The 26,402-nt window shown below is 39.7% G+C and overlaps 1 protein-coding gene across 1 annotated transcript in view; it reads right to left on the reverse strand.

Moving 5' to 3' along the window:
- Positions 1–8,964: 8,964 nt before the first annotated feature.
- LOC135226250 (protein sax-3-like) overlaps positions 8,965–26,402 on the reverse strand; it is a 544,101-nt gene continuing 526,663 nt past the window's right edge. The window contains exons 4-12 of the mRNA XM_064265691.1: positions 20,399–20,552; positions 17,496–17,626; positions 16,775–17,050; positions 15,232–15,717; positions 13,573–14,516; positions 12,924–13,269; positions 12,419–12,662; positions 12,051–12,274; positions 8,965–11,933 (exon numbers count right to left, since the gene is read on the reverse strand). Of these exons, the coding sequence (XP_064121761.1) occupies positions 11,152–11,933; positions 12,051–12,274; positions 12,419–12,662; positions 12,924–13,269; positions 13,573–14,516; positions 15,232–15,717; positions 16,775–17,050; positions 17,496–17,626; positions 20,399–20,552 (3,587 nt within the window). The 3' untranslated portion in view covers positions 8,965–11,151. The remainder of the gene's footprint in view (positions 11,934–12,050; positions 12,275–12,418; positions 12,663–12,923; positions 13,270–13,572; positions 14,517–15,231; positions 15,718–16,774; positions 17,051–17,495; positions 17,627–20,398; positions 20,553–26,402) is intronic.

Here is a 26,402-nt window from a genome sequence, read left to right on the forward strand (position 1 = left end):
ATTTTACTCCTCGGTATATATATCGATGACCATTTCTTCGGTATTAGATTTTTCAATCCCTCGGCAACAAATTGGACGAAAGTGATGACGTCATTCAGAGGTTTAGTAAATTCATATTTCCTTTTTCAAAGACAACAAAGACAAGAATTTGTCCATTCTATCGTCAGTACGATTATAAAATTGAGACCTTTTCTCTTCCACGTGCCAATGGTCAAAACCGATTAAAGTGAATTAAGTAAAATCAAAATTAAATAAAGATTAATGGAACAAGTTGAAAGAAATGGTAATTTGGCCCTTCGGGACATCAGATTTAGGAAAGTAATTTTTATCTTTTTTATTCTTTAATTTGGAATTCACATTCATCATTATGCGCCATCATGAACTCATCCGTTTTTCTACGAACTTCCTTCCAACTCCCGTCATTTTGTCCAGTTACTGGATTAATCACAACTCATGTCTTTCACGCCAATTACAGTTTACATCTCAACGATGTTTATTTTCCTAATTCCTGAGGAAATTGAATTAAGTTTCCTTCCGAAATCTAATAACAAACCCTTTTGTCTTAGGGAGGAATCCTCGCGCAGTTTTTTCCTGCCATTATCCCAGCAATTATCGCTCACGATCACGCGGCAACGCAATCACATTCGTACCTGGGTTAATACCTAATTGACCATTAAGGAAGGGAGGATCACAGTGGCAAATTCCTTCCTTACGCTTGTTTGTTCCATTATGTTAACGTCCGTTTGAGAGAGAGAGAGAGAGAGAGAGAGAGAGAGAGAGAGAGAGAGAGAGAGAGAGAGAGAGAGAGAGAGAGAGAGAGATTCTTTCTTTATTATTAATTTCCCTTTTACTTGCATACACTAATATTTTTTTTCAATTTCGATTCTTATATAGGTAACCCTTTATGTTTCCATTCCACTCAAAATGGTATCATAAGATTGGAATACTAAGCATCAAATCTAGTCAGTTCCTGGGGGAAGAGGAACAATTTGAGATCGATATATTAAAAGCACACTTTGCCAATCTGGTCTCAAGTAGAAAATATGATACTATGTAGTTTACTCACTCGCTGTGGTTCGTAACTTAGCAGAGAAGGGCAGTGGGGTGGCAACCTCCTCTAAAAAATACCTTTACGATAACCAGAGGGGTTACACCTGCCTCCATGATGTATATTATATAACGAAAATTTAATTTGAAAAATTCAAGACCCAATTAAAAGCTTACAAAACCTGTGGAACCAGGAATTATCAAATAAGGGAACATGAACACAAACATACACACGTGCTCTTCGTGGCGAGGTCGTAGAATAAATAGATTTACAAACTTCCACACACTTAGGGTCAATTGACTAGCATCCTTAACATGAACTCGTGCAGTATTTACAACCAGACTGTAATTTTTATCAAAAACAGAAACAGCTGTGTTACAGTTTTAACTTACAGAATTATGTGCCCGATGCTTGGAAGTATTATTGTTATTATTATTAATTAATGCAGTAGCGAACAATGAACGCCTAATTACTGATGACCATGAATTAGCCGTACGATAGGTGAGGTTAGAGAGCCTCAGTGGCGTGATCGGTATGGTTTTGCCCTGCCACCTCGGTGGCCGCGAGTTCGATTCTCGGTTATTCCATTGAAGGGTCAGAGATGTGAATTTCTGGTGATAGAAGTTCACTCTCGACGTGGTTCGGAAGTCACGTAAAGCCATTGGTCCCGTTGCTGAATAACCACTGGTTCCATGCAACGGAAAAACACCATACAGACAGATAAGTGAGGTTAGGTTTGTCTGAAGAGTTACTTTTAAACGCATGCTATATATATTGTCTCTACATAACAAACATTGATACGGATTGTTTTCACACAAAAAACAAACAAAATTTGAAGGTTTGATATTCAATAACATCAAAGTTCATACTCCATTACTGTGATTGTCTGCAAGCACTGTGGCAACTATGGCTATTCAGTGCTTAAAATCAAACGCTAATTTAACAAAAATTCATTAAAACTATTCAGATAAAATATGTAAAAAAAATATGTCTTAAATACCAAGTAATAAGTCTGTAAAATCTGCAAAAAAATTAAATACTGAAATAAAAGTTTACTTAAAAAAAGAAAGAAAAAAAGTAGTTTCCTGATATCACAATTATTGTTAAGTACCTCACTCATGGACCTGCCTTGGAGTGAGATAGCGCTCCTTCCTTGGGTAAAAATGGGCACTCGGTTAATAAATACTTTACTGTTAAAACTTCTTGACGGGAACTACATATTGGGTCTGTCTCCCCTCTACACTTTGCATCAGAGTCACGTTCTAAATAAATCGAGGCTCTTACTTTTCGACATGCTATGACTCAAAATCCTATATTAATTTACCTATCATCGATTACGATTTGTAAAACGATTTAACTTAAAACTGACGAAAGCGTAAAAACACGCCTAGCCAAACGAGTCCATTTCCTTGCGTAAACAAAGTAAGCTAGCCTTAACTAATCATTCATGTCTCTAATAAATGTCTCCTATGGTATGAATAATGAGTACGGCTAAAGGGATTTTTCCATGCCGTATCAATGTCAGCGTCCTACGCACAAACCTCAGTCAAGAAAACCACTGGGGAAACGATACATTTGACTCAACAGGTTTAAGTCAAAGACGCAAAATCGATAACCGACAAATACTGTATGTAATATGATTACGATGTTTGTTCTTACCTTAACGCTGACTTCTCCGAAGACGAGCCTTCTGTCTCTATCGACAGTGCCCAAAGTCATCGGAGACAGCTCGTAGATACTCAAAACACAACAAGTACAAAATCGACGAGATTTCGCAGCCAAAGGGATACAGCAGTAAGCACCAGCAAGACTAGGAATGAACGTTCGACTTTCACGGGAAAGAAGGAAAGAAAGAAAACACGACCAACTTGAGTGACGTCACCCACTAGAGCAGTGGTTTTCACTTTTCAACCTTTTTGTGCCCGTGGGGCACTCAGGGCCCACTGCTCTTCAGAATTATGAAATGATGATAAAAGAATTATTATAAAGCATTTTCAGAACACTTTATTAATTTTACATTTTTATGAATGGAATTGTTTTTCAGAACACTATGAGTTAGAAATTTTTATTTTCCGTCAAAAAATCATGTGCATTGAAATCAAAACTCAAATTACAGGTTTTTACTAATGAAATTATACACTGGCCTGAATATACAGTAAATAAATTTTGTGCATCGTAATCAAAACTCAAATTACAGGTTTTTACTAATGAAATTATACACTGGCCTGAATATACAGTAAATAAATTTTGTGCATCGTAATCAAAACTCAAATTACACCTTTACGACCATAATAGAGGTATAAACAATCGTACTCTGCTGTGCCATGTAAAATACTACTTCATACGTTTTGCAGCTAATGTGATGGTTGTACTTACTATGTAACTACAAGAGCATCAATTCGTGGGACAGCTGTAGATAATGCACATATCATATTATGCTCCACCTCCGAGCGATTTCTTGTTTTTGTTTTTATTTGTAATAAGGTGGAGAAGTCTGACTCACACAGGTAATATGAAGCGAAAAGTAGAAAGGTTTTTAGTCCATGCTTCCCAACTCTAGGATATGATACATACTTGCTTGTGACCAGAATTCCTATATAGAATGTTCTTTAAAAGTCATGTTGGTCAGAGTCGGAAATAATACCTGGTTCTACATGAAATGGGTTTCTCACAAGTGACAGAACTATTACTTTAAGATCAGGAAAGTACCTGGAAAATTCTTGGCACAAATTTTGAAGGTGACTGATTATTTCATTTTAGAGGCAAGACTCTATTTCTTCTTCTTTTTCCCTCAGCAACTTCAGAAAACTTCTCAAACATAGCAAAATTACCTGAGCTAAATTTCCTAGTCCAGTTCATGAACGCTCTCTCTCTCTCTCCATTATATATACCGGGTATATCTTTTTTGCATGTTTATTTTGCTCTTCATTATTTCTAGATTTTTCCTTTTCTAAATACTATTTTGAAGATGCCCGTGGCATGGCCATCCTCAGAACTGCCCATGGCCCCCAGGTTGAAAACCACTGCACTAGTGAAACAGGCCTGTTATAACCCCTAAATAAACTGTTTATCTGAATAACTCTGGTACGTGGGTTGCATTCGACTTCTAAAATTGAATAGCCGCTTTCATTCATACCTTTATTGGGCTGCTCTCTCGTGATGATATATCAACAGGTTAATAGACAAATATATGGACTGCAATTTGGCGACAACGCTTCTGCATGTTGAAAGGATTTGCTTGATTTAGAATTCTATGACTAACAGTTAATCCCATCAGTGAAGCCGGGTTTTACATCGTAACTATACTTGCAAATCAGAAGTTATGCATTTTATATAACTTATGAAAAGGTACATACATTTAGAGTGTCTCCAGTCATTTTCTTTTACTGTGCAATTACATGTAAGGACATTTACCTTCAGCAGTACTCATTTCTGCGGAAGATATCTGTTGTTCTGGCGCAAGGTCGATATAAACCATGCAGTTATTTAATTCAAGGTAGGCTACATTAACATTCGCAAAGTTTATTCTAAGTCAACGGTCTACACAACGGAATCAGTCTTCTGTTGGTAAGGGCCACAGTTCAAGCTTGTTATGGTTCATTTTCTGATAAATAAGATCTTAAGAGTATGTAGCTAGTTTATTGTGATAATGTTAGCTTCTTACAAACCGTAGTTTATTTACTTTCTATCTATTTCAGCAACATGCTTTTTTCGTCTTGCATTGCTAATATTTGTTTAAAAACTGTTCGTCCTTGGGGTGCCAAAATCGGAAAGTAATGAAATTTAACTCCAGGTACGTACGTACCGTCACCGAATTTACATCGCGGCTGACTTACCTCGGTGCTGCCGAGGGCACCAACTTCTGCCAAAAATGTGACATTTCCAATCATATAACTGTTATCTCACTTACAAAAGTTCTGCATGCATCGTCGACAAGCTTCCTCGCCAACACCGGAATTCAGACTGAAAAGGAAACGTTGGTTTTCACTCATTTAAAAGTGCAGCTCTTCCGTCTTCAGTGACTCTGCCTTCGTGAAGCAAGATGCGAACAATACGAAACAACGAAGACGAGACTTGCGTGACTCGGTGAAGATATGGGTCGAACTGTCAAAACAAACTCCGTTTCATTGGTAAATGGGATGCGTTGACTACAAATCCGACTTTATTTTTTCCAATATGTTATTTCAGTTTTTTTTTCAGTTTTTCTTTTGGCTGTGAATGCGTCACGCAACTATGTAGGCGGTATGATGATGATGATTTGTCATATGCTCTACTAGTCAAGACTGGTCTCGTGAAAATTGGTATGTAATATCCGTAGACTATTCAAGAGGCGACACCCATTTCATGTTTTTGATGGATACATCTAATTTGCAATTAAATGATTAATTATTGGGACTTTTGTGGTTTAAGGGCTGCTAAGGTCACTGGCACTATACTATATTGAAAGATATAGCATAAATCACTTGTTCCTTGAGGAATTTTTCCCTTCAAAAGCTTTAACATACATGATTAGGGATTCAGTCTATATTCGTACTTACCAATTATCATCTTCAGGCTTGTGAGCAACCTGCTGCTGATAAAACCAAGTCACTATGAAATGCCTGCACTGTCATCCAAGGGTCAGCTAGAATACGATATTCTTTTTTCCTTTTAATGTAACTTTGTCTCAGGAATTATGGTAAAATATTATTCACATCTTTTTACTTTTCTTATTGAATTATCCTTATTTCATGACATAATACCGTTCCCCGCATGCGTTGTCTCTTATCATAAATTAAGGAATGTAAAATAAAAGTCTGGGTGGCAGTTTAATTTGTTTATTATAAAACTCTCGAATATTCTATACAAACTGACTAAAAATACCTTTGTACACGACTCGTTCAACTGACGCTCACTTGAACTGCCCAATGAAATCGGGAGGGAGAAGGGGGGGTTACCTCAAGGGAAGCCCCCCTGAATTAATTCCTTTCATCTCCAGAACTACATACATAAAGTCTTATTGTATTTATTTTGCTTGTGTCGATTACCAATTAGCTTGCAATCACTTTTGCACTGCATTTCTTAACTTTTCAAAAATGTGTGGTTTCTTATCATTGAAGAGTCTGGGCACCAAAATCAGTCATTCTATTTGACTGGGTATTATTGGTTGTGTGGCATTGGGAGGGGGTGGGGGGGGTGTGGATCGCGGGAGGGCGTTCATATAATCATACAACGTTACTGAGATAATATTCATTTGCACCTTTGAACACTCACAATTATACTCTTTTTTTATTGTTTTTTTTAATCTAACCACTCACGATGTGCAAAGGAAATGATATACACATGAATTAAAAAATGAATCCATACGCTAACAATAAATAAGCGCAAAAACGATTAAAACAGCAATTGACACCTGAAGACACTGAGAAAGCAGACATCGGATGATGACCATATAATTTTTCGAGGCAACAGCGGCGACAGTATATATGTGGGCAGGTTTAAGAAGCACCGTCCAGTTTAAATAACTTGGTGGCCAAGTCGGCAGGCTCATAGTTAGAAAAAAAATGAGATAAGAAAGAGGGAGAAGAAGAAAGAGAAAGAGAGAGCCTCGACTCCAAGGCAACCGCCAAACCTCGACATATTGATGAGTTCAAAGTTCGTTCTCCAAAACGCCTTATTTTTTTTTTCTCCGTCGGAAAAACACCCCATCAGCACCACCTCTTATCCTAAATTGAACATTTCACCACAGAGAAAACTGCCTCTAGTTACTACCTGTACCTAAGGCCGGATATCAATGCTCCATCTAGCATATTAAACTTTTCCTCCTGTGCGGTATTGCATTCGCTTACACTAAGGAAAAACTACAACAGGATTCAAAATTACACCGAGTACTACTGAAAGAAAAACAGTTCTGGCTACGGACTTCTCTTTTTGGCCTTGCTAAGTAGAGCCTCTGATGGCGAGACACTCAGACGTGTTCTGTGGCTCAAAGTCCAAAGAATACCTGGACCTTGCTGTAAATCAGGGTCCACTTGCTGCTGTGAACCAAAGTCCAGAGAATACCTGGACTTTGGTGTATATAAAATAAGTCAATGGAATACTTGGACCTTACTGTGAACCAAAATCCAGAGAATATCTGGACCTTGGTGAAGATCAAAGTCAAGGGAATACCTGGACCTTTGTGGAGATCAAAGACCAGGAAATACCTGGACTTTGGTGAAGATCAAAGTCCAGAGATACCTGGACCTTGCTGAGGATCAAAGTCTGGAAAGTACCTAGAACTTGGGGAAGATAAAAGTCCACAGAATACCTGGACCATGCTGAGGATCAAAATCCAGAGAATACCTGGACCTTGCTAAGGATCAAAGTCCAGGGAAAACCTAGACCTTGTTGTTGAATATCAAAGTCCGGTGAGTACCTGGAACTTGCTAAAGATCAAAGACTAGTGGGTACCTGGAACTTGATGAAAATCGATGTCCAGAGAATACCTGGGCCTCGCTGAAGATGAAAGCCCGGAGAGTACCTAGACCTTGCTGAATTAAAGTCCAGGGAATACCTGGACCTTGTTGAAGATCAAAGTCCAGAGAATACCTAGACCTTGATGAAGATCAAAGTCCAGAGAATACCTGGACCTCGCTGAAGATCGAAGTCCAAAGAATACCTGGACCTTGCTGTGTGAGGAAAAGGCGCGTGTTGGCCCGAGGTCAGGCGATGGTGGTGGTGGTGGGGGTGGGGGCATTGAAGTTTATGAGTTTTGCAGAAGAACTCGTTATTGACTTACTCGAGTTGTGCCAGGTTCACGGTCCAGCCGCAGCTGCGCCAAAAAACTAAAAAAGAGAAAACATGACGAGTCCCATTGACTGAGAGGGTCAGTCTTGTCATCGTCTCTCCGCTTCGGACAGACTTTTTTTTTTATTTATTTACGTTAACTGTACAATGCTATACATAACAGACTGACTAATCCTGTATCACAGTTGAAGGTTCTGAATATCAGATAATAATAAAAGTATATTTATATATTCATATATAAGATGACTGTGACGACCTCTATATATATTTATAATGGAAACGAGGGACATGCTAGCTGGCAATGAACCAATATATCCTACTATTACACTATTCACTACGATACGAACCATAAACATCGAAAAATATATATAATCATTTAAGCTCAGAATACACTGAGAACTGTGCTGATTACATGTTATCCTATTTTTCTTTTAAACAGCGAAAGCTAAAAAGGTGATTGTTTATTCTTCATTGCCAAAGTGTACAGTGATGTGTTTGATGTGCGTGCACGTGGGGAGTGCACCTATATACATATATATATATTATATATATATCTATATATATATATATATATATATATATATAAATCTTCTAACATGTCCCAAGTTCGTGTGCCGAGTGTGTTACAGTGTACAAGGAAGAAAAAAAGTTAGGAGAAAACAGCAGGGAAAGGAGAAAGGGAGGAGGGAATTAAGGAAGGAGACAGGAGTTGGATGGAAGGGGAGGGGAGGGGCAGGACCGCTAAGAATTCGTGAGCTTAAAATGTATTAAAATGTAAGTGTGAGCATATCTGACTTAGCACCCGCCACTATTACTGTTATGCGAGAACACTATATTATTGTTACCATTACTATTACTCCACCCTGCTGAAAGGGGGATGGGGGAGCTTACTAAAATGGCATAACACCGATACTATCTTAAAAATATGATCTGGGAGATGTCAGTAAAAGTGGCCCACTGCACAGAAGTATGGCACGATTGTGCGTGTGAAAACAAACACACATATGGAAACATTTTATTGCAAAGCGGTTGCAGAATCCGCAGGCGTAGGTATTAGATACAAAGTGTAAACAAATTCATATACATATAATATTATTATATATTATAATATAAATATAAATATAAATATAATATATAATATCTATATATATATATATATATAAATATATCACTTGATTATTTGAAATAATTCTCGATAAAATTTTCCATAAAATTTTCCACTTCAAATCGAGAGCATTTATTAACTGAATTATATAAAAATAAACACTGATTTATCGACAGCAAGGGTATAATACGATGACCCTAAAAGACAATTAAGAAGTATCAATAAATAATCGCTTTTCATAAAGTCACTCAGCGAATTCTTCACTCTGTTCCGATTTATTTCTAGTCGTGTTTTTATTTGCATTCTTTTATTTTCTTATGTACCATAGTACAAACAACTTGGCTACGACTGCCTCTGCAGGTACGGGTTGTAAGACTGTCCTTCATTCCGAATTCGCTACAATTACGAGAGGAGCACAAGAAGCGAATAATGTCGACTACTAGACTTTTCCAGAATTAATCAATAAATAATTAACAGATAAGTAAATATATCAAATAAATAAACCTTACGAGTTTGGACAAAAATAAATCATAAAAATATGAAAGCCTCAAATAAAAGAAGAATTTTAAATTTATCGTTCTTAATTATGGATAACATTTCTAATAGCACGAGAATAGTTGAACAGAAAATATCAAAGAAAAATCGAGTTTTCAGTTACAGTACCGTATTTAGTTATGGGTAGCATTTACAACTCGAAAATAGTAGCACTATAAATTGAAACTATCAGCCAACCTTTTGGAAGTTCTGGTTATATTCATCATTACGACGAAAATGATTTTAATGTAAAACTTTTCTTTTAAAATGGCAAGTTATGACACTGCTGGTCGAAATTCAACCTGGACATTTATGTCTTTGGAGCAGTAAATAAAATTCCTTTATTAAAAACGAAGCGACCATACAAACCGTACCCTGAGCAGCAGAGAAGAGAACGCAATACCACTTTGTATTCCACTGCCCTGCAATATTCAAAAGAAACGAAAACGGAACTGAAAATGAAAATGAATAACGACAGGGGGAGGGGGAGAAGGGATGAAGGTAAGTGTGTGAGTGGGTGTGTTCGTACAAATAGGCACCATTATTTAGAATATAGTTGTGACGCCGTTGGAGATTCTTCAAGCAGATCTTTTTTTTTACACAAGAAGGCCAGAGAGAGAAAGAGAGAGACGAAGGGGTCAGAAACGAGATCTCTTTATCTCCTTAAGTTTCCTTACTCCCTCCCTTTCGTCCTTCTCTCTCTCCCTCGCTTTCATTTTTCCTTTTATCTTGAATTGTCTCCAATCGCATCTCCGTCACGGACACGAGACATCGACGGCATGACGAAAGACAAGCAACATGAAAAGCACCTGAACGAAGTGAACACAACAACAGGTGGAAGCCAGGTGAAAAAAATAAATGATAATGATCATCGCTACAAAGACCTTGTTCAGATATAGAGAAAAAGGCTTCCACGGAAACAGATAATAGCTATCTGCGCTTTTTTGTAAGATGATTTCCTTCAAAAGACGTCCTTCCATGTCATAAAAAAGCTCAAGTATATTATAAATAAGATAGTAAGGCTGAGGGGGTATACAAGATTATTTTTCTTTCTTTGTCATTTTATATAGAAAAAAAAAAAACACATCTCAAAACACCTATGAACACAGTGATGCCCAATAATATAGTCGGCCTTTGGTGCACCTCGATCAAGTGATTCGGAAGTAGTGGTCCTCCCAAGTTCTACCTTATCGTAATACGTACAACACTTGTCCATTTAGTTTAATTTACACGTAAATTCCTTAGTTATTCCCATACACGGCTACGCTGTCTAGGTCCTTCTAAAGCTTTCAAGTGATAAAACCTGTCGTGATATCTGTCTTCACCGGATTGACAAGGAAGAGCACTTTTATTTATTTTACGTATTTCACTTCGGAAACTGTTTTCTCTCGTTTCCGTTAAAGTCGACAGTTCTCAAAAGAAGCACTGGAACACAAGGCCACTAAGTTTTTTTTTTTATCATGTAACCCATGATGATGAAGTTGTCTCTCTGACAACAAAACTTGAGAGGTCCAAGTATTAAGCACAATGATTCATTTTTTTGGACTAGCCTGCATTGTATAATAAAATACAACATCTTATTTACATATCTCATTGTTTTTATAATCAACAACTATTCACAACTCCGAACACAACGTCGTCCCTTATTGGACCGATACACATCTCATTTACAATCTTCTACGTTGCTACAACACTACTAGACAAGTGGCGAAGTGACCGAGGCTTGAGAGTCGAGATGGACGTTGTGGTGGTTGTACTGTGGGTGGCGTGGTTTGTGCTTCTTGGGACATGGGGGTCTGGGAGGGCGGGGGTGCATTGTTTGGGAAGGAGCGTAAGTACTCTCATCTGTACTGCAAAACGAACCTCCACGACCCCATCTGGCCTCTTCAGCCACCCTCAAAGCATCTGCCCAATTGAGGTCTTGGGCATGGGATAGTGGATGGTCATCAGAACAACACGACCTTCCAGAGGAGCAACGAGACTCGTCCTCTGATTCAGCATCACCCATGGTTGATGACTCTGGGGAAGTCCTTCCATTGAGAAGGGGCTGAGAGTACCATTCAACATCGCTAACTTCTTCTGGGATATGATTACTTTGTGGATCTTCTGTCATTACTTGAGTGATGTACCTCTGGTCATTTTCAAGGTCTCCCTCTGTTAAAGGAAGGCCACCTCTTAGGCTCATTATTCGAGCTTCATAATCCGCATTATTGCTCATTCCATGGCCTGCAAGTGGTGATGGGGGTGCTCGTAAATTTGTCCTTGGTGGTCTGGGGCCTAACAAAGGACTTCCATGTGACCTATGGGAACCCCCAGAGGAAGAACCTCCGTACGGAAGCTGCTGTAAAAGTAACCTAGCTGAAGGTGATTGTCCGCGACTGCCAGTGGAAGCTAAAGTATTGTCACTTGACTGATCTCCTCCCACTATAGGAGGGGGAGGGGGAGGAGGAAACTGTAGCACAGGCCCTGATAGCACACCTGTCGAGGAGAGCAAAAGAGAAAAATTGTCATCACAAATAATCATTTAGTAACAAGTGACATTTCAAAGCAGTTGCAACATTATTCATATGCCCATCAACCTCACACAGTGCTTACCTTTTTCGGGCAGTGTATTGAAATTGTGAGATCTGTGGCTGCTGTGACTTCCACTACGGTCACTGGAGGCTGTTTTCATAGCACAATCATCAACTGTTGTTTTGTTTGGCATTTGAGACTGGCCTGGACTAACTGGTATATTAGGGGGCAGACGGTTTCCTCCAGGTCCTCGAAACATATCACCAATAAGAGGCGTAGTAGCATATGGTTCTGGGGACAGACATCTGTCAAAAGAAAGATAAGAAAAAGTCATGTAAAGGTATAAGACACCAAAGAAAAGCATAAAAAACAAATCAATGAAACTCAAATATGCAAATCTAAAAGACATCATACTTTTCACACTCATTACAAAACATCTATTTACTTACTTTTGATCCACATGCCCACCAAATGAAACGAGTCTAAGTCCATCAGGATCCTCATATACATCTTCAGGCGGCCGCCCTTCATAGCCTCCCTTGCTTGAGGCTGGTGCAGGGGGTCTGTGGTACAACTGAGTGATGGGCATACCATGACTACCTACATCAGTATACATGGTACTGGTAACACCTACACTCACACCAGCTTCACCCCAACATCCAGGATATTCAGACCATGGACCACTACCCTCTCCTAAGAAAAGAAGAAAAATACACATCAATACAGGCAATCTAGCTGACCTTATTTATTTATTGACAAATACTGAAACAGAAGGTAATAAAGTATTGGATGAGGAATGTTTACATGAACAAAATAATGAACATAATATCAGGAAAAAGTAAAAAAACTACTAGCTGCCAGTAAGGACTATCCTCACCCATATATTAATATATATCATTTTAAAAACATACAGACACCAATAAATATTACGCAGCATTAAAATGAGCTCTTTACCTTTGCTATAGTACTGGGGACACTTGTTGTTCTGGCGTCTCCTGTAAATGCAGTAAACGACTCCGGCCAATAATATGAACAAGAGTAGAGCAGCGATAGATATACCAACAATGAGATACGTGTTGTTATCGAAAGGAGAAGATTCTTTCATGTCAGGTGTTGCAGGAGATGATGTCCGGGGAAGGGTGAAGTTCAGGGGGGTTGATAGAGGGCCAGGCCCTTGGGCTGTGACTCCTCTTAGGGTAACACGATAACTGGTACCAGGGATCAGACCTGGGACTAATGTCCAAGTGCTGTTGACAGTTGTATCTAAATGAACATGACTGTTGTTTGTAGCTTCAAAGACCTGAAAAGAAATAACATTGTATGTTATCACTAAAGCAGTTATCATACTTTTAAAAAATCATCATACAACTTACAAATATGGGAGCAGCAAAAAAAAATCTAATGCCTCCTGACAGATTTTTCAATATCAAAAAGCCAGTTCTACCTTAAAGTTTTTTAATTTCATTGTGACTATTAATCTATTTCTAACTATCTCCACAAAACTGGATTCATTTAAAAAAAATTACTGGTTATTTATTGGTTTTATTCTAATCCTAATGAAGACCCAAACAAGCAACATGTCAAATTAGTTTTACAACTGTACCTGTAAATTGTATCCAGTGATGCGACCATTTGATCCTTGAGCTGGTATTGGGTCCCAAGTAATGCGTACAGCAGTGGCATTAACTAGAGAATAGTGCAGACCTAAGGGTGGCACTGCTGGGGCAGCTTCCAAAGTGGTGGCTCTTACTGCTGCTGTAGGCTGGCCTTCCACCTCATGATAATAGGGCACTACAAATAACTCATACCAAGTAGCTGGACGTAATTTACCCACCACATGGGAGGTAGGAGGAGCACCAGTGCCATGTAAGAGGACTGTTTCTACGCTCAGTGCTCCTTCAGGAGTTCCATCCTGAGTCTCCAAGGGCCTATACCTTACATATACCCCTTCTAGTAATGTTGCATCCACTAATAGTTGCCATGACAGTCGAAGCGATGATGCAGACACAGGTTCTACACTTACTAATCGAACTACAGGCTGTGAGAGTCGTGCACGTATCTCATGAAGAGGAGGTGCTCCTCCAGCACCTTGTGCCAAGGTTCTCACAGTATGAGTGACAGGAGAAGGTCGAGACAAACCGTGGGAGTTTCGAGCTCTGACCACAAACATATAGCGGGTCTCAGGACGAAGATCTGTGACACTAACAGATACAGGTGTTGGTGTATGACTAGAAGTTGCAGTCTGCTGGGTGGAAGCTGTAACCCAGGGTCCTCTGAGGTCTGGACTCCACATCTGCACAGTGTAACCCAAAAGAGCCGACAAACCGGGTCTCCCCCTCCGCCAGCCCAGGGTAACTACAGTGGTATTCACTCCCAAGACAGTCACTTGTCCCGGTGCTTCGGGTAATGTTCCTTCATCAGGAATCTTGAAGAAGGCCACGTTTGGATTGGTTGGCTTTGCAACAACCAAAGATGCCGTCCAAGTAGTCTGACCAGCTTCTGAGGTTGCCGTGCAGGTGTACACATCCGTATCAGTCATTTTCAGATCTAAGTATGACAGAGATATGGAACAACATTAGGAGTAATGACCAGACAACTGAGAAAACAGGGACGTATATTAACTAATGAATAACTGAAAGAAAGGCTATAACACAATGCTTCAAAATGATCACCATAACAAAATCCAACAGGAATATACAATTATTTCTAAGATTATCATTCTGAAGATAAAGTAAAAGTTTACTTATTAAAAAATCACAGTAATACCCCAAAAAAGTAAAGCCATTTCAATGCTATTTACACCTCGTAAAGCTGTGTAACATAACAGACTAAATACCCAATACCTTTCAAAAACTACATTCTAAATACGTAATTTACCCAGATCAGATCTTGAAAAAAAAGACTCGGTGCAAAAACATTAAAGCAAAAGCTATTGAACAAATAAATATAAGTATTCTGGTACAGTCGACTACCATTCCGTGTAAAACAAATGCTGCCTGGGATATAAACACTTCCAATTTATACAAGGAAATAAATAAAGGGTCATAAAATGAATTCCGAATGTACCAATTATACATGCACTACTAAAATGGTCCAAATATTATCTTTAAAGTCTAAACAAAATTCAAATACACACACACACACACACACACACACACACACACACACACACACACACATATATATATATATATATATATATATATATATATATATAGATATAAATATATATGCGTGTTCACACAAACGTCTATATACATACCTTTGATCCTCAGCGTACTCAGAGGTGTGATGGAGATTCGACCTCCCGGTGTGATCTTCTTCCCAGCTCTCTCCCACACCACCACCGGCTCCGGAGTACCCCTGGCTTCACAGGGCATCTCGCCCTCCGTCCCCAAAGGCAGAGTCTGGTTGGATGCACCAAGGGCGATGATCGGAGGTGGCATATCTGCTACGTCCTGCACCTCTAAGTGCGCTCGGGCCAGCGCCGACCCCGCCACTCCTACGGCCGAGCAGACGTAGTATCCTTGGTCGGATCGCTTCACGCCGTGGATGGTGAGGGTGTTGTGAGAATCCACCGACCACCGGCCGCCTCCCCACGTCTGCCCTGCCCCGACGACGTTGCCGGATCCTTCGCGGGTCCAGTAAGTCGTCGGCGGAGGCGACCCCGAAGTAGCACACTCGAAGGAGGCGGTTCCGTTGATTCCGACTCGAGCGTCGAGTGGAGTGACAGTGATCAGTGGCCGAGCTTTGAAACAGAGAAAGGAAGGAAGTCGTTATTCGCTTTATTTTCCTCCATGAAATAAAGTCGCGGCAATCAGAAAGGAACAGAACTGTTTAACAAATCAGCAACAATGAAAATGAAAATCGACTCTGGAATACAGGAATTAGGTCGAAAATCGACTCTGGAATATTGGAATTAGGTCGAAAATCGACTCTGGAATATTGGAATTAGGTCGCAAATCGACTCTGGAATATTGGAATTGGGTCGAAAATTGACTCTGGAGTATTGGAATTAGGTCGAAAATCGACTCTGGGATATTGGAATTAGGTCGAAAATCTGATATTGGAAAATTATAGTCGAAAAATCGGGGTCGAAAATCGTGGGATGTTCGAAAATCGACTCTGAGATATTGGAATTAGGTCGAAAATCGACTGAGATATTGGAATTAGGTCGAAAATTGACTCTGGGATATTGGAATTAGGTCGAAAATCGACTCTGGGATATTGGAATTAGGTCGAAAATCGACTCTGAGATATTGGATTAGGTCGAAAATCGACTCTGAGATATTGGAATTAGGTCGAAAATTGACTCTGGGAATTATGGCAATTCGGGTCGAAAACATCGGACTCTGGGATATTGGAATTAGGTCGAAAATCGACTCTGAGATATTGGAATTAGGTCGAAAATCGACTCTGAGATATTGGAATTATGTCGAAAATTGACTCTGGAATATTGGAATTAGGTCAAAAATTGACTCTGGGATATTGGAATTAGGTCGAATGCCTAACGCTGGGACATATGAGGTCACTCAGTACTGAAAGGGAAACAAGTAGAAAGGTTTGAAAGGTGTAAGAAGAGGAAAACCTCGCAGTTGCACTAGGAAACAATTGTTGGCAAAGGGTGGATATCAAGGTGGAAGAAAGAGAATATGAATGGAGGTACAGTAAAAAAAAAAAAGGAAAGAGTTGCAGCTAGGGACTGAAGGGACGCTGCAGAGAACCTTCGGTTATGCCTACAGCGACTTTTATACGATATAAAAAAACAAAAATGATAAAAAAAACTGGGCGACAGTAATACTCACAGTGCACTATGAGAGTGATGTTGTCAGACACGGCTCCCACAGGGTTCTCTGCTTGACAGGAGTACAATCCCTGATCCTCAGGGGACACGTGGTGGATCCTTAACACCTGACTGCTTTCCTCCAGGGTCATCCTCCCAACGGGGAGCTCTCCAGGGGGGTAAACGCGCCGCCAGAACACTTCAGGTAAGGGGTCGCCCCCAACTCGACACACGAGTTCCACTGTGGACCCTGAGGCGCCAGTGACTTTTCCGGAGGAGGACACCAGGTGGGGGGATACTGGGGGGGAGGGAAAGAGGCATGATGAAGGATACTGAAGGATACTCGAAACGAGATCTTCGTCAAAAATAATTAAGGCAATACGAATAATGATGCCAATAAGTGTGTTTGAACCATTGTTATGGCATCATTTTTCATAATAAAATGTTACGGTAACAGTTATCATAAAATGTTAGGGTAGCAGTTATAAAAAATGAAATTAAAAAGAAGTCATAGTGGCATCCATCAGGTAACAGTTTTCATGAAGCCATTTTACAAAAAACAGGAGAGAGAGAGAGAGAGAGAGAGAGAGAGAGAGAGAGAGAGAGAGAGATAAAAGTAATAGCGGCATCAAGTAACAATGTTTATGAAGCCATTTTACACAAAATACGGACGAGGAAGGCAAATGAAGAGAGAGAGAGAGAGGAGAGAGAGAGAGAGAGAGAGAGAGAGAGAGAGAACTCACCAAGCACCGTGAGCATTGCAGGGGGCGTGTCCCTCCTGCCAAAGACGTTCCTAGCGCGACAGACATACTGGCCCGTGTCTGAAACCCTCACGCCACTAATAACAAGGCTGCCACCGTCGACGACGCGATACCTGAGAAAGAATGATAAAAAAAATACTAATAAAAAAAAACCCATCCCGCTTTTAAGAATTCCGTAGATAGAAGGCATAATAAATAGTGAATACTAGCCGGCAACAGTATCAGCTACAGTGGAGAAGAAAAAAAATTAGATACTTATCGAAGAAGAAATCTTTGGCATAAGATTTATTACCTTTCAAGATGGCAACAGATTACAAAAACATAAATAAAAGGGTAGCTGCTCTTTATTGGAAAAGAGGAAAAATGTTCAATATACATTTATTTCTCTTTGGCAAAAACTTTTCTCATTTTTCTTAGTCCAGGAGGCCCTTAACGTCGCCTTTTTATAGCATGTGATCGAATCTCATTTTGGGAGAGATTAAATATAAAACAAAATAAGGAAGTCAGCAATACAACGTATACGATAACCCATCGTAGTCTTAGAAACGAAAGAGAACATCTAAAATTTAATATTATGATTTAAAAATGGAAGATCCTTCCAATAATCTATTTTTTGTCAACAATAACACTGTTATTGACTTCAGCCTTAACAACATAATTACCAATCTGTAGCCTTTATGAAACGGGATAATATCCAGGAAAAACGCCGTTCAGGAACAGAAATCATTTATATATCCTTAACTGCGAAGCGCAACAAACAATATTACTTTACCAAGAATACTTAAAACAAGGAAGACAGTACATTTTCAATAAGTCCCTTACATCTTCCCATTTTGAACTAACGAAATCGAAAGTCAGCAGGTAAGCTCAGTTTTTCTACTCTCTGACCACGACACTCAAGAACACTGTACTTGTCTGTGCTTCTTAGACTCTAATTGAATGTTATCAATTTTCTGCCGAGGTCAAATCATGAGGCATTAGGTCTGAGTACACCATTCCTCCTTTTCTCTTGATTTTGAAAATGTATAGCTTTCAAATATCTACCAGACAAATACAACTAAGCAATGCTACTTTAACCATGGTATGACATGAATCACGCTTCCAAAACGATTAATAACTTTTAAAAAAATCGAGGTTAAAATGATCAAAGATGTCCAGCGGATATCCCTCGATTTTAAGATGTATATCCAGCAAGCCTCCTGTTACTTGGTGAAAGGCACCGCATTGTGCAAATGGACTTGTACGCCACATGAACTATCAGCACATTAATGAAACTCATAACTATGAAGCCGAAAGCACAACGGGCGTGTCCCTCCACTAATTGAAATATACAAGCGACGTGTAGCACACACCAAAACCACACGGAGTAGAAGAACGGCTCCAGAACGCTCCGTCTCGTTTCTTCGGGCACCGAAAGACAAGGAGGAAGCTCACGGACCCCCGCCGGTTTTCATGAAGCTTAATGCCGCCCCTCACGTTGCAGACACAGTTTGCAAGCCTTTCTGACTCCCACACTCCACCCCAACCCCTTCTCCAAATCAACGCCCTCCCCCCTTCCTCCCTCCCCTTGAACAAAAAGCACTCAATCCCTATATATATCCACTGCTCGAGTCCTACCGGCATCCTCCTCCTCCTCCTCCATGCCAGGGCATCCTTTTCCGTGTGCCGCCTAGGTCATCAAAGGCACAGCGGGAGTGTGTAGGACAAGGAGTTCCCGTTGAGAGTCTACATGGCATTAGCATACCATGATGATTCTATAAACTGGTTCCTCTTCTTCTTCCTCTTATTCTTCTTCACCACCACCACCACCTTCTCCACCTCCTCCTCCTCCTCCTCTTCCAACTCACATCAACCCCCACCCCTTTCTCCTTCACTACTCGCACTCATACACAACACTGCCAAAAGCCTTCTTCCTGTCCAGCCCTGATACTCGACGGACCCCGGTACCACCACCCAAGGCACCACCATGACCATGAAACAAAGAACGATCTCATCAGGCTATATTTGGGAAGCCGAGGGCACGAATGCCTTGTATCCATTTCACCTGATCTACATATATTTAAAAGGATTTCTTAGTCTGGGCATCCTAAGGGTCTCTAGACAATCTCTGGATCTCATGAAAATGGAATAAACAATAGAATTCGCAATACAATTCTGTATCATAATTTCTTAAAATCAAACTAGGCTTCGACACTCACTTCAAATTTAACGTTGTGTAACACTGGACAAATGAAGCGTTATACAAGATATATACTCCTTCACATACAATGGAATCAAATTTCCAACCTTTTTGTATCTCCTTAACACTAAGAAGAAGAAATCTAAATATTTAATCTCTAGTTATTTATGACCCAAACAGTCTTTGTCTGTCAACCAAAATATGAATGAGAAGGTGATCTACTCAACATTGCTTAGAGAGAACCATTACTAAAAGAAAATGTTTTCAAACCAAATATAAAATAAAAGGAACAACCGAAAAGAACAATTACAGAAAATATAGATTGAACTGAATCTAGTTTCTTCACTACTCTGATTACTTTAGGAAACATTTCTTAGTTCACATTATTAATAATATCTCTATTAATTATATATGAACCCTATTCATATGGAACAAAGCAACAGGGGCATTTGACTTGAAATTCGAGCTTCCAAAGAATATGGTGTTCATTAGGATGAAGTAAGAGTAGGTAAAAGGGAAATACAGAAACAAGAGATATCGCTGATTAAAGAGAACAAATAAATATAGATAAAATAAATCAATGAACTAATAAATAGATCAAAATGTCAACCACCCAACGATATATATCAAAGCGCCAATTTCCAAGAGCCGCGTCTCTCTTCGTTTCCGGATCTCTGCCTCCCTCCCTTCCAGTTCCAGAACTCACCTGTGCTGTGTGGCTGGATCGAGCTGGACTCCGTCTTTCTCCCAGGAGACGACGGGCTCAGGGTAGCCCTTCGGAGGCAGACAGGCTAGCATCGCCGTCTCGCCCTCCGCTACCCGAGTAGCCTCGGGCGTTTGGCGGAAGTCATCCCGTAGCACTGCAAAAAAGAAGAAAGGGGATTCAGAAGTGTTGTTCGAACAACTTGGCAATGACTTTGGCCATTTTATAATTTTAAATACTATAGAAGCTATAGTAGATTCACATCAGCCGTGCATCTGATGTCTAGGCCAGTCCCTTACGACGCTCCTGATTGGCTGTTGATAAGCCAATCATAGGGCTGGACACTCTCAGTCTCTCTCTCGAGAGTTCATATAGGGAGGATGTATGTTCCACCTCTCATGAGAGATGCTTTTGAAAGACGTATCCCAAAGGAGAGATGGAACATGCATCCTGCCTTTGTGAACTCATGAGGGAGACCGAGAGTTTCCAGCCCCGTGATTGAGTTATCAACAGCCAATTAGGAGCGTCGTAAGGGACTGGCCTAGACATCAGATGCACCGGTGATGTGAATCTACTATAGTAACTGGGTAAATAGAATTTACAAAGGGTTTTTATTATTCAAGTTACCTCTAATTATTCTTAGATTATTTATGCCAAAGAAATATTTTCAACCAAACTGACATACCACCATTAATATATGCAATTACTGAAATAATACAAAATATGTAAGTAATAAACCAATTTCAGTCTTGTTCCTGAAATTGTTCAACTTATTAAAATAGCTATACTATCTATATGCCAATCTACTGTTCATAAAGAGAGAGGGAGAAAGAGTTACACATTTCCATTTTCCCGCTTGAATGGACTACATTATCCTAAAGAGAACTTTGACCCCATATCTTCCATAACCTGAGATGAAATCAACACCGAGTATATAGACAGTTGAATAGTTTCAAAGGATCATAATTCAGATAAATGTTCTGAATACCAAGTTATCAGTATTTTCCTTAATTCAATATATTTTGAAGAATCATGCAACAACGTAAAGACAATCGAAAAGCCTTCATTTATAAAACAAAAACTGTAGCTTGGAAAATACAGATATTGACAGAGTAAATCCTAATTAAAATTTATTACAAAATGTCCTCTTTTAAAAAGAATTTCATTAAATACAATAGCAAATCCCGTCTCTACAAAGGACTGCGCATTAATAGGCAAGAAAAAGTATGTTTATCATTCAAAAGTTAAAATTAAAAAAGAGTTACTTCCGATTCCACCTTCAACAGCAGATCTATAATTATAGTCGAAAGTGGCAGGGGGGCTGGTAGGTGGGTACGGAGTAGGGGGTGGTCCCAGCCAAAGCTTTAATGCCATAAAATGCAATCACCGACACTGGGAAATTGCCGAACTCTCCTTAGACATTTCAAAAATACCAATTAAGGCGTGAACCGCACGGCGATCAAGTGGCACTCCGGATCTGTTCTTCTGGGCGGCCGTTCCATAAAAATCACTCATAGTTCGACGTACGAGAGTCATTTGGCTTGAGCGGCAAAGTAGTAGAACTGATCGGGACTTTGGGAACTTTCTCAAGTGCTGAGAGAGAGAGAGAGAGAGAGAGAGAGAGAGAGAGAGAGAGAGAGAGAGAGAGAGAGAGGCGGAAGGAGAGAAAGAGAAGAAGAGAAGCGGAAGGAGAGAGAGAGAGAGAGAGAGAGAGAGAGAGAGGCATTCTTCTCGGAAACACATGTACGTGAATTAAATTCCTTCATTTAATGAATGCACATATCAAATTATACACAAGCGCAATTATGAATATCTTATTACTGCACGCCAACAATGCTCTATTGAACTGAAAGGTCCATTAAAAGCTAAGTTAATTCTGATCCATAGAAAATCATATATTTCCACTGACAGCACTACTAGGCTCTGATCACAAGCTAATACCGATGCTGGGTAAGTATAATACACACACATGTAAACAGACGTCGTAGCAGACATGAACCAATTAGACATAAACATTCAAATTTCGAGGTAAAGAGATTACAGCTTACTCATGAAAATAATATGTGAGTATATTTCTGAAGTCTTGCGAAAATAGGCAATTCATTTGGTGGATTAATATTACTATATCTACATATCGCGCTTAGCAGCATAACAAACATTCACACCGCGAAAAGTTCAAATAAACCAATAGATAAATAAGCATATGCAGAAGAGATAAAATTGCAAAGGCTCACAAAGAAAGACAGATAGACAGACAGATAAAGGGAAGCAGGATGAAAGCGCATACGCCTTTATGCTTGTGAAAGCAGCCTCGTGTGTGAGTATGCACTTGAAAAGCATGCCGAAGAGTGCATTCAAGGCTAAATGTATGCCTGCGTTTGTATCCTTAGTGTGCGTATGTTTGCCACAGAGCGTGAGTGTTTGTCCGTGCATATCTCAATAAACAGCACTCTGCATTAGGATAAAAGATCTCGCATGTAGGAACGAAGACAGGTTCCCGAGAGAGAGAGAGAGAGAGAGAGAGAGAGAGAAAATCTTACATGTAGGAACGAATAGCATTACCAAGAGAGAGGGACAGAGAGAGAAGTTTTCACAAGATAGGAACCAAAATATGTTCCCGAGAGAGAGAGAGAGAGAGAGAGAGAGAGAGAGAGAGGAGAGAGAGAGAGAGAGAGAGACACTCCATCATCCACATGGAGCAATATTTAAAGAAATTTTAAATGGAAGGTGTTTTGTTTTCCAACCAATTTTAGGAATTCTAAAAGTGACTTAAAACAGACATGACTAAGAATCCTCGTAGAATATCAGCTAATAATACAACATGTACAATAATAGAAATAAGCGTCAATACCGAAGGAACTGTTAATAAGAAAGGTTTCTGTGAACTTAACAGAAAATACAAAACCTCAACACTACCAAGAACAAACATAACTGAAGGAATTCCTATAAACATACAAAAAATAAGAAAATAAAATAAAATAAAAAATAAAAAATAACCAAAAATTCAATTAATCTGCCAGTCTCCAGTGAAACGAAGGACGCAAACAAACCGACAAGACCTGAAGATGCACAAATGTCTATTTCGGGGACAATGTGTTTATTTGCTATGTAAATAACTTGGGGCGGTCCCGCCTGTATCATTACGCAGTACTGAGCGCCAAGACTTGCCAGTAATCTCATCTCCTTCATTTCCCCGACATGACTTCCGCAGCTCCTTTTCCGACGGATGTCAATACTGACAGAATACATTGATAAATGTATGAAAAATGACGATTACTGGAACAGGTTCAGAAAAACGATGAAAAATTGGTTAAACTGGGAATGTGGGGCGGCGCTGATAAGAAAACAAGGCAAATATGCACAGCACTTGAAAATGAAATCCATAAATGGGTGTATTTCGGCTGGTGGGCGGCGTAAATACTTCGACACAAAGAGGGTTAGCAGGGTAAACACGGGGGGAGAGGGCGTGTTTGTGTGTGTGTGTGTGCAAGGCTATGAGCAGTGCCTAGCGTCCGTGTACACTGCATGACCTCCCATGCTGGCCACCCGCTTGACAAAATGTTGACCTTCTGACCTAACGCCTCAACACCACTACTGCTACTCGTACTGGGTCAGTACTCGACACTCACATCATCATCATCATCATCATCATTTTCTCCTTACTCCCAGTTTTCCTTTGTTTCTTCCCAATAAAGCCTTGTCACATTCAATACAAGTAACAATCTCCTTTCCCCCCTAGATGGTTGCCATAAAAGTTGATGCCTCTTGCCCGATGGGGTCCCATGGCATGAAATGGCTATGTGCAATACTAATGCCTAGTCCCTCCCCACAAAAAAAGAAGAAGAAGAAAACGTTGACTTTTGGCTCTCTCTCCCAGAGTCGAATGGGCGAACAGAAGCGAGGAAGGGCCCCGGAGAGTTTGTGGACCTGAGGGCATATGGGAGGGAGGGCGGTAGGGAAGGGGCTGACAATCTGGAAGGGGAAGTGGCCTGGCGTCTGGTTTGAGAAGAAACCAATAATCCGTGACAGAGCTCCGCAGCAGTTGTTGTGAAAATGGCTAATGATTGTCATTAACCAGAAGAGCAATGATCGTAATGACGGAGCTTTTCAGAGTCTCCGGATTGCTACATATGGAAATGGGAAAGGGCCTTCTATGGCGTACTTTGTACTTTTGAATGGGTGAAGTCAGGGGGGTCGCGGATGTCATGGCATTTGGGGCCATAACTGGCCCCATCGCATGCCAACGGAGCAGCCTCGTACCATACACCATAGTACCCCTGCCCTAATTCCGGTCTCCACGGTTTTCCTTGCCATATACGTTACCCCTTTCACAATAAAACGGGGTGGGCCATTTTTATGCAAATTCTCCTCGCTCATAGCATTGTATTTGCTGTACAGCTCGAGATGCTGTCTTCTTTTTATATTCTCTCCGTTCAGACACAGACGCACACAAATATTAAGAGCATAAAAAAATTAAGGCCTTGCATGGTGTAACTTACTTTAGAGTGTATAACTGACATTTATTGCAAAATGAAACGCACACACACACACACACGCACACAGTTCATTGAAGATTATTAGAAAAACGCTTACTAAAATTCTACAAAGAAAATGTCTTCGTCACTGAATCTTAAAATATGCAAGGTCGTGAAGATTTGCATTTACAAAATACAACGAAAGAACACTGGCTACTTACGACAAAATAACTTTCTAATTCGCGAATTTAAACATCTTCATAAATTACTTAATAAAGAAATACAAAGTAAAGACTGCTGTTATCGGTTATATCAGCTTCTCTTTCACGATTCTAAGAACTGAGAGGGTCATCATAGACAGCTAAACATTGAGACATTCAGATTTGAAGAGATTGAAGACCGGATCATATGTTTGGAAAGAAAGAAACAGAGAATATAATGAATAAACTATACAACTCACACAGACAAACGTATGCATTTCATGAATGCATCGAAGGATATACAGTCTTACAATAAACAATTACATACTTCAATTTAAAAGAAAATCTTATAACCTCTTTATCAATCACCTCGAGTTCGTGATCGGAAAGGATAAAGTGTATACACACACACACACACACACTGCATAGAAAATCACTGATAATGTGACTTTAGGAACGGCCTTGTAAATTAAGAAAAATAATATCAATATTTTATAGTTAAAAAGCAAACCTCACATAGGCTAATCACAATCATACGAAAATGTAAAGACGAAATGGTTCTTGTTAGAGTGAAGATAATATTCTCTTCCTGTCTCGCTGAAAAGACTATTTTTCATTTAATTGTACATCGACTCTGATAATAGTGGAGACGAAAAAGAGACCGCTCTTTTTCGAGATGGTATACTGATCTCTTCAAACGTGTTACGGAAACCATAACAGTTCCCATATTACGTTCTGAGAGATCAGGAAAATCAACAGAAAAAACGTAAATTATGCAAAAATGTCTGCGACGTGATTCTGACGTTCCCGAAATCCTTCCCCGTCAAATTCTGAGGGAAAAGTTGAACTTATTAAGGTTAAATCATTACGGAACTTAAAGTTTTACGTCATTTTTCCGGATAAAAAAGAGATTAAAAATTGCCTCTGATTTTCCAATCCAGTTCGCAGAAATCTTTACTATTACTGCTTAAGAATTGTTTACGAATTAGTAATAATAATAGATACCACCAAGGTACATAAATATAATGACAAGCTCGCCAACTAATATATTCAATTGCAACAAGGGTTGTCAACAAGGAGAAACCGAAACCGCCAAGAATACTCTACCTTCGACTTTTAACTGATGCTTCCTATGTGCCACAGAGCGATTGCTTGCATGTACTCGGGACGTTAAAAGAGCAAGCAATTCATCCCCCTGACCTAAAGCTGGTGTAAGAAATGGAAGACGGACGCCCATCCCGACCTACCCTATTCGAGGCTAAATAAGCATTATAAAACCCCGAGTCTATGAAATTACGCCTCGAAAGGCAAAGGCAGCGTGAGCGGTCATAA

Source organism: Macrobrachium nipponense, chromosome 20 (genome assembly GCF_015104395.2).
Source record: "Macrobrachium nipponense isolate FS-2020 chromosome 20, ASM1510439v2, whole genome shotgun sequence".
Taxonomy (NCBI): Eukaryota; Metazoa; Arthropoda; class Malacostraca; order Decapoda; family Palaemonidae; genus Macrobrachium; species Macrobrachium nipponense.